Source organism: Triplophysa dalaica, chromosome 11 (genome assembly GCF_015846415.1).
Source record: "Triplophysa dalaica isolate WHDGS20190420 chromosome 11, ASM1584641v1, whole genome shotgun sequence".
NCBI lineage: Eukaryota > Metazoa > Chordata > Actinopteri > Cypriniformes > Nemacheilidae > Triplophysa > Triplophysa dalaica.
In genome coordinates, this window is record NC_079552.1 from 18,541,904 (window position 1) to 18,552,196 (window position 10,293).

Below are 10,293 nucleotides of genomic sequence, written 5' to 3' on the forward strand. Positions count from 1 at the left end.
AAATATAAATAGTTAGACAACTTAACACTTCAAAAATTCATATACAGTTAACAAAGTGGCACGAGTAAAATGCTTTAGGTCAATTCCAGCGTTATGGATGCGACATAAAAACACTATAAAAAGTATTTTACTAAACCCTTGTTGATAGAACCGCATTTATATGATAAAATATCAGTCTATGCAAAAGTTTTCTATAAAAAAAGAAATAAACAAGCGTTATGGATGTGAAAAATGGACACCGTAACTTTCCTCTTCATATAAACTCATAAAAACATTTTAAAGAGCGTTAGTTCTTTTGGTTTTAGCACTGCTTAACCTAAAATATCCACGGAGCAGTCTTACTAAAGAGGATTCTTTTCCTGGGAGTTTGTAGAAAACAGTGTGGTGTGCACTTTTGGAAGTGGATGTTCAGCAGGAGGGTTTCTTTATCAATTTGTTCATCTATAAAGAGAAAAAGAGACAAGAGAAGAATGTAAGGAAACTGGCCTACCCAGAGCACAATGGATTATAATAAACATATAAAGAAGTACATTAACATTTTACCTAAATAATGTTTACCTTTAAGCCTGTTATGAAAACATCCACGTTCCAGTTGACTTTCTCTTGAATAGAATGATCCATTAATATAAGCTGTTATTCTGCACGCTGTCAGTGGGGGAAAAAGAAGAGTGTGATCTTGTACAGAAAGTGAAATACAGTCTTAAAAAAATAATATTATAAACGTTAACACAACTCTTAACTAATTCGACACACTCGGGAATAAGTAGAAGTCTAAAAAGAGCAACAATTGTTTGTCCAATATACCCAAAATTAATTATATCGCATTGTTAACCACTAACGTTATAAGAGCGGCTACTCCCGAGGCAATGGCCGAGATAGAGCTGCTCTCCACGGAGCCACGACCGCTGACAGCCTGAAGCTCACACCTCTGACAGCGTCTTAACAAATTCTCAAAGAGGCGTTATGTTTATATATAAATCACGTATTTGTGTTCTTAACAACTACATTCTCGTCTAAAAGACTCTTAAATCTAAGTTCCCTCACCGAACATTAGCGGTATTTAAAATAAAAAAATTGCTGGATGTTTGCTTTTGACACGAAGCTCTCTCGTGTCGACCTTAAACTAATATCAAGATGCGTAAGTTACTGAACTAAATTCCTCACACAAGTCACACATTTCAGAGGAAATGTTCACCAAAAATGAAGTTTAAATGATTAAAAAGCTGTTATTTAGAACAACGTGGGCATAACGTTACAGACTAGCTATACAAGGCTAACGAAGCTAGATTGTAACGTTACTTTCAAACCTAATGCGAACAGCCGAATTTTGCATACTTTTGCATTTTTTTTGTACAGTAATAGTTTTATACATTAAAAACTCGTAAACATACCTTTTCTTCTCCGAATAACAACTTTTCGAGATGAGGTGGATCAAAATGCCCGCGAAGGTAAAGTTTGTCTGATGCGTCGATGAGTGGGAGGGGTTTACTCTCTCACTGTCACTCAATTGGACCAGACTGGTAACCCAGCGTTTGGGTTACTCAAAAAATGACCCAACACTAAGAAAATAACCCAACAAAATGACCCAACAGGCTCAACCCAGCTGTTGGGTTAAACAAATAACCCAGCATTTTTTAGAGTGTACACACTAAGAATTGCTGGGTTAGAAAATAACCCAACCTTAACCCAGCTGCTGGGTAACTATGGGACAGAACACGCGCTGGGTTATTTTGACCCAAGTGCTGGGTTTAACCATTTGACCCAAAATGCTGGGTTGTTTGTTTGACCCAACTAGTGGGTCGGGTTAACTGTGTTTCTGGGTTAACATAACCTAAACATTGGGTTATATGTTGTCTCATTGCCTTGCTACTTTTATATTTACCAATAAAATTAAATAATCTCAAGGGAATGTAAAATTATTATAATTTTTCTCTAATACAATTACACAAAACAAATGCAATTGTAAATATGCGTTTTTATTAAATTTATTTCTTTACATTTTTTGAATGGGTGCAATTGTCATACATTTCATCCAACACCGACAGACACATAAAAACAAGTTTTTCTAGATCAGTTTCTTTAAAAACACAAAACTGGGTGAATTAGGCACTGTAGATTCGTATTCTACATGTCACATTCGCAGCATTAGAACACTCAAAAATATATTATTGACACATGAGAATCAGTCCAAACAGTGTGCCATTAAAACTAAACCAAACAAAGACTCAAAACAACAGACAATACATGTGACAACTTAAAGCATGTTACATGTGTCCAGAAAAAACTGTTGTCCTCAAAAACTTCCCACATGAAGACTCATGTCCATCAATACGATAAACTGCATGCTGGAGAAATTCCTAAGTAGGAAGAGACTGCTTAGTTAACATCAAGCACAGAAAAGGACTTGAAACAGATCAACTGAGTAACAAGTCAGTTTCAATGGCATGTCCCGAAACAATGGTGAAGGTCTGGGATGACGTTGCTGCCTGGTCCCAAAGGCACAAAATGTGCCGAATACATCACTGTTCTCAGCGTTTTGCAAGTATTCCACCATGACAGTCCCCACCTGTTAAATATATGACAGTTAGTCTTTAAACATAACTAAAATTTAAGTTAAAATGCATTTAATGAACAAACATAGAGGCCTTATAAAAACAATAATTTTAGAAGAAAATTTCAAAAATCACTTTTAGTATTTTACATCATTCACTACATTCATATTGTATATCATTTACTTCTGAGGATATAACATACAGTGATGGCCAAAATTATTAGAACACTTGTATTTTTACCAGCTGGAAAATGGTATAAAAGTCAGTTATTTCTATCGTTTGCTGTCGTGTGTCAGAAGATAATTTCTGTTTAATTTTCCAAACAATATTTTTGTCATTTATTGTTATAATTAGTGAGATTAAGAGGCTTAGCTTTAAGATAATGCAGCTAACGGTAACGTTACCTGAGGGGAAAAAAGCGTTAAAATGCTCAATTTTAAATTATTGCTAGTTGGTTGGATCCGGCACGTCACAGACACTTGACAAAAATATCCCCTTAGATTAAGTTTTGTATGAAATTATTTAATTCTGACTAAAAATTACAAAGCCAAACAGTAGACAAACAGTAACCGAACTATACCATGTATTTCTGACCTAAGGCTAGTTCATACATTTCCATGAGGATTTAACGTGAAGGATAAAAACCTTTTAAAGTAAAAATATGCACACGTACACATATATATATATATATATATATATATATATATAACATAACGATAAAGCGATTGTTAAAGCCTTTTTTTTAATTAGCATGCTAAACTGCTAAATTACTTAACGTTAATCAATCACAGAATAAAACACTTCCTCCGCACAGCGACAGATCAAATACTGCATTAAACAGTAAAATCAGTGTGCACTTACCACAAGTTATTAAAAAATAATCATATTATTATATTTATTTACCTTATAAAATCAGCTTGATGTGATGTGCGTTGCCGTCTGACAATGAGACGCTTGAAGGATCCAGAAGGTTCGATGAAGTGGTAAAATGAACAAACCGATTGGGTCAAAATAACCCAACCCAGCTCAAATCCACTGCAATCGTGGTCGTGTCACAAACCTTATTCAAAATTTCTCCCTTTGTGTTCAGCAGAACAAAGACATTAACACAGGTTTGGGACATAATTAGTAAATTATGACAGAATCATAATTTTTGGATTAACTATTCTGAATTTGCCTCAAAGAAGCTAATTTTGTAGTTTCATCTAAACATAGAACCCAGTTTATTGTAAAGTTCCATTAATGTGCAGCAACTGAAAAGCATGAGTTTGCTTTTGGATGAGAAAAGATAATTTTTGTCAACGACTTTGTCAATATTGATTGACAATGATGATCAGGCATAACATTAATGCTTGTTTTTGGCGCTGTAAAAGCTGTAATTTTGTATAGCAAAAACCGGAAAAAACTAATGCACTCTGTAAATTTCGGAGAACGGTTGCGTGATAAATAAGGGAAACTCTCACGAATGCAACATTATGAGCGACTATTAACAACAAATCGACCAACCTTAAGAAACGTCTGAAAGGTATGTGCATCATGAAGAAGCGGGGAAAACACTTTATAAAAATGAATTAGCAGTCACAAAGTTATTTTTATGGATATTTTATAATTGAATACTACGGCTTCCGTTATAAGCATATCGGCTCATTAAATAAATATTTGTGTGCTTTAGCCACATTGTTGAACTAGTTAAATTATATAAGAAATAGTCGCAACACACGTTTTTATCAAGAAACTACTGCAATGTGATTTTCTTTTCATGTCAATATTAGTAATATACGTCGATCTATGGGCTAATTTCGACAAAATTTCCCCGCCCCAAAAACAACAAATTTCGACGTCGATTTTTGGGCTAATTTCGACGGACCAAAAAAAGAGCAAATTTCGACGTCGATTTTTGGGCTAAAAGACGGCCATGACGGGCCGACTTGATTTAGCCCCAAAAAAGACGTCCAAATGACGTCTAGTGCTGGTTGGGCACCTTACACCGTGTCTAGACCGGATACGGCGCGATGCGACAAGAGAAAATAGAACACATTAGTTAATTATTAATAACTAAAATGTATCCAAGCACGTGTGGCGACTATCCCATTAGAACAAGACGTGTGTCTCGTCGCATTGCGTCTGGTGTAGGCACGGTGTTAGAGAATGGAGAGAGAGGGTTCGTGTTTTTTAGAGGGGAGACAGTCATCAGGACATTTATGGCATTGATGTTAAATAGTTCCCCTAAAAAAGTGATTTGATTTTGCAAGAAGCTAGCTATAGAAGCCAACGTGTTTAATGTATTCACATTTTGCTTATAGTTTGAGTGTATTAGACGTTGTATTTAATGTATTTATTTTATTTTAACATACAGTTATCTACTGTATTGACATTAAAATGTAAGAATAATGTTGTACTGTATATTGACAAGACGATAAAAAATAAGTTGTATGTTTTCTATAGCGTATTTTATATTTGTTATGGAGAAATTAAAATGTGAGATCTGGAAACGTGATCTAAATTTAGCGGGATACGTCTAAATTTCTGCGGGAGCGGGTGGGTGCGGAATAAAATTGGGCGGGCCTCTACAATGAACTGCTTCTTATTCGGCTCCTGTCTTAGTTACACTCAGTGGTGTAGTCTAGTTTTTTGTAGTGAGTATACTCTGATTCCCCCCCAGCCTACTCATCCGTCCCAGGTCGACAACCCATGAGCACCACCACACGCACGAATTCAAGGATAGAGTATGCCTCTATATGTAATCAAGAAAGATTTATTGCAAGCAAGATTTCAATAGCCAATGACAGCTGTGGGGACTTGCTGGTTTTAAATCAGTCAGTTAAGAGTTTTATTTATGTATACAGTCACTAAAGTACAGGTTTTATCAGCTGGCAATTTTCAATGCACATTAGTGATCCACGGGATAAAGCTATTAAGTATTTCTACAAAAACCCATCCTGCTAAAAATAGTATTACATACATTCTAGTGGTTTCCATTTAAATACCATTATGAAACACATTTCTTTATCATTTTTTTATTTTATGCCTTTTCTATTGATTCCCATCTGCATCTCTTGTGTTTTGGGCAGGGTTCTATTGTTTTTTTAAGAAGGGCAACTACATAATGTAAAGAATATCTTGTGAAAGTATAAACTTTAGATTTTGATTTAGTTTGACTAAGGCCAAGTCAGAGACTCACAGTAAATCATATTGAAAAAAATGGTTAAAATCAAACTCTGATATTCGTCCCTAATAACTAGATTTTTCAAACACTTTATGTGTGTAAGTTGCATCTATTATTGACATTGATATTTAACTATAATAATTAACAATGAACATTTGTACAGTTTTATCAAGCACCTGTTGCACCTATAGATTGCTTGCAGTGTCTCTAGCTTGACGTTCACAAGGCTTGTAAGGAGTTCTCATCTCTTATCATCTAAAACAATTATAAACATTGTAGTATAAGTTATCTCTCCCTTTCTCCCTCATGTATTGATTCAACACACAAACTAATGTTTGTGAAGTTGGCAAGTTAGATAAAATTTAATATGCCAACAGTCACAATAAGACTAACAGTTATGTTAATGGTAACAAATATGCTTGTTTTATTAAAGACTTTGCAGTGGTTTTAAAAGTGGGGTGAGTTAAAGGTAGAAAGTAAGACACGGGCGAACAGTGTGCACATTGCGACCCCGGAACACTAACACGAGGAGTGGGGACCCCGCGTAAAGCATCGCATGAGCCTCGTCGGACTCATTATGTGTAACACCTGCTGCAGCTGCACGAAGCGCCAGTAGCTTCGAGGGCAGGCTTACGATAACACTGATAGTGTAAATGCTGCCTTTAATGATCTCCTTTGGTTTCATATCTCCTGGTTGCACCAAAAGTCAGTGCGTCGTACTTTTCTGACACAAACGATGTTGTTACGTAACCTTGCGCTTTTTTAAGTGGGTATACGGAAATTCTTGATCTTTTCTAGTGGGTATACGGCGTATACCTGCGTATCACGTAGACTACACCACTGGTTACACTAGTAATACCCCTGTGGACACTGATGTGGACACTGATGCGGACACTGATGCCCAGTGGCCATTGCCTGTCGATGTGGACAACAACACACAAGCATAAACAAAAACCGGCGCATTGCCTACAGCGTAGAGGCTACGGCGTAGGCCCGACGCAAAAATTCCCCTTAAGTCTGGCACAAGCAAAACAACAAGCGGGACAATTTGAAGCATCTAGAGTGAATTTGTGTAATTCAATGGTTTCATTACTGGCACTGTAAGAGCTCCATGATACTAGCACACTGCAGCTGCACCCCTACTGTTCCTAACAGGAGGACTAAAACAAACTCCCTGACTGGTTTCCAGGGAAACTGTGTTACATCAGATTGGACCGTTGTACTGCTGCCCTGCAGTCACAAAATGACTTCAAATGAATTTTTATACTGTTTGGTTAAGCTGGTTTAGCACATAATATGAATGGCTTTACAATATACAGTTTATGAAAATAGAAGTGCAATGTTTTTTATGATAAAATACAGTAGAGGCCAAAAGTGATGTCCGTGTTTGTGTTGTTGTTGCTCTTTATTTAAGTAAATATGCATAAAATGCATGTTGCATACTTTTTTGTCTCTTCCATGCATATATGTGTTTTGACCATTTAGTATGTGGCCTCATAATTTGATGGTTTTATCTAACCCGAGCGGTCATAAGATACAAATGTTGTCTGGCGATGCATATTTATACTTCACTTAGGGCTACTAAGTGAGCCATTCAAGGGTTGATTCCCAGAAGATGTAAAATATTTGGGACGCATGTTTAAATAACTATTTTCACCATTTGATGAAGAGTAATTTACCTGCATAAATAACTGAGATATCATGTTTTTATTATCATATTCCTGCGTGTGCTGCTTTAGGTCCCCCTGTAAGAATGGTGGTCTGTGTGAAGATCTGGGAGGTTACGCTCCAGAATTGTCTTGTCGATGCCTGGTTGGCTTCACGGGGCCCCGCTGTGAGACCAACATGGATGACTGCCTAATGCGCCCCTGTGCCAACGGCGCCACCTGTTTGGATGGCGTGAACCGCTTTTCCTGCCAGTGCCCTGCGGGTTTCACCGGCCGTTTCTGCACCATCAACCTGGATGACTGCGCCAGCCAGCCCTGCCACAACGGAGGACGGTGCATAGATCGAGTCTCGGCCTACCAGTGTGTCTGCCCTCCAGGTTACACCGGAAGGACTTGTGAGGTTCCCCTCTGGGAAACAAAAGAGCTCCCTTCATTTAGAGGTGCCCAAAGCTGGGGTGGAGCCAGTAGCGTAACGCAGAGCAAATCCGCTCCCAGAAATCACTCCCATGTGACCACCGCCAGCGGAGATGTGAGACGCTTGTTTAAAATTTCAGTGAAGGAGGTGGTGACTCAACACGGGCCTGCTGGGCTTTCAGAGTTGCAGCTCATCGTTCTGCTGGTGTTGGGCGGCATGACTTTGGCCGTGGTGGCTCTAACAGCTGGTCTGGTGCTACGAGGACATTGCCAGGACCGATCCGCTCACTGCCAGTGCAGACCACCCCCCGCCCACAATTTCCCATTCCATCGGTGTCGGACGCAGAGGCCGCGGCTGGTGCCGATACTGGTGCAGCAGGAATGCAAAATAAGTTTCCTTCAGTCTCAGACACCACCTGACCTTCAGAAGAAAAGGCTGAACACGAACATCATTTAGAGGGGTAGGATATGAACCGATGATTGGCAAGAAAAAGAAATCGGTCTTGTTGAAGTAAGAAAGACACTTTTGACATTAATGTCCATTAGTGGCCACTCAACATACAGTACAAGTAAGTATGAGTTGCTTGCTGGTGAAAGGACACCATGGAGTGGTCATTACCAGTGATTACATTAGAAAAAAACTTTTTTTAAACAGAGATGCCACAAATGAGGCATGCACTGCTGAGGGAACACTAGACAAGTCAAAATTATATCAAAACTAAACCTGTGTTTACTATTCTTAAAATCACCCAACATGCCCTTTGTGACTGATGTCACTGTCCTCATATTTTAAAGTCCCTCCAACCATTTGATAAATCAAATCAATCACTGAGGGATTAAAAGTAAACCATGTCCAACGTTACTTCCTGTAAAGGTCCTATTTTCAAAATGATATGGGTTGATGCTTCATGTTGACTTTGAGGTAACATGTAGCATATGAACTATTGATGTGGTCTGTACTCAAAGAGCACTGAACAACTCAAACATAAACATAAATCTTCCATTGGTTCGATCAGGACTTTATGTACTGTATGTAAATAGTTTAGGCCACATGATTAGAGACACTTTTAGAATAGAGAGAATTTTAGATTTTTCAATCTCAAAACGCATTTATCACATTGTTTAAATTGTAAAATACTGCAACGTGTGTGTATATGCCAAGTTTTATTTTTTGAGAACTGAGTAACGTATATGTTTTATGAAAGGGTAATTTGTTCCTATTTACATATTGTGATTCTTCTTTAAGTAGATAAGATAGGAATATCAATCATTTCAAGGGGATGATAATCAACTGTATTTTCAAGTGTAAATATAATTTATTTCTGTATTTATTGGTGAAATGTATATTTGTTTGTTTTTTTAAAGTGCATTTTTTATACAAAACTGTGTTTTTGAATTGTAAACTGTGGAAACTTGTATCTTCATGTCTAATGCAAAAGCTACATAAGAGAGACTGGCCAATGTCCCGGCATGACTCACCTTGATATTAAGCTCATAAATGGGTTAAAATAGCAACAAACATAAAAGCTGCTAAACAATCCAGATTTTTAAATAAAATATTTTCAAATTGGAAGGTATGACTCTAGTCACATTGTATTCAAGCTAAACATTTTGAAAGTATTCACAAATTAGCTTTTTGTGTGTACATCTGTGTTTTCTGTCACAATAATACTGATGAGGATTGTACATCAATGGTGTGAAACTGCAAAACAAGTTCAAGAAAATGCAACATTTCCCCTTAATTTTGCCATATATTAATTAAACCCAAATGTCTCATTGAACACAGCCAATTTCTCACAAATGGTGATCATTATGTTTTGTGGCATAAAAAGAATACATCGACTGACATCATCCAGAACTCAACCAGGGCTAAACAATAAGTATGCATATTAAAAACTCTCAAATTATTTTTCATCGTAAAGAAGTACAATACATAGTAATGTGTGAGAAAAGCTGAGAAGAGATTCCCTTTTGATCAAACACGCCTTCTTGTATTTACGGACATTACGTAAATTATATCTATGACGTAAATACTCACCTACAAACCTTTTTTTCAAAAGGCTTACCCAAAAAGTCTTTGACATAGGCCTTTTGCTATTTTATTTTTTTCCTGACAAAATAGTTATTTTATTCAGCATTAGAGCATACAGCGTGGAACAGATGTGTCTAATAAATGTAAAAATGCACTGTTCAAAAGACCCCTCAATGCAATCTGTTTACCGGTTCACCTTGAATCACCCATACCTTGATGACGCTGTAATTCATTCCAAAGCAAAATATGTATTTTACTCTCGTCCACTTCGACATTGAACAGAGGTAACAAGCGCCATCTAGTGGACATTTAAAAACTACTACAAAATATTACGCCAATGTGTGGCAATACGTAACACTTACAGCCATGCTCTAATTTGGTTCATCATAAATTAAAAGTATTTTAAGTAATCATCCTATTACATTTAATACCACTGAAGTATTTTTCTTACTTTGTATATGT

General features: G+C 37.0%; 1 protein-coding gene across 5 annotated transcripts in view; it reads left to right on the plus strand.

Moving 5' to 3' along the window:
* Positions 1-9,372, plus strand: part of dlk2 (delta-like 2 homolog (Drosophila)) — a 42,259-nt gene extending 32,887 nt beyond the window's left edge. For all 5 annotated transcript variants that reach the window (XM_056760488.1, XM_056760486.1, XM_056760485.1 and 2 more), the window contains one exon: positions 7,458-9,372. In XM_056760488.1, coding sequence (XP_056616466.1) covers positions 7,458-8,256 — 799 coding nt within the window. In that variant the 3' untranslated portion in view covers positions 8,257-9,372. The remainder of the gene's footprint in view (positions 1-7,457) is intronic.
* The last annotated feature ends 921 nt before the right edge of the window (positions 9,373-10,293 follow it).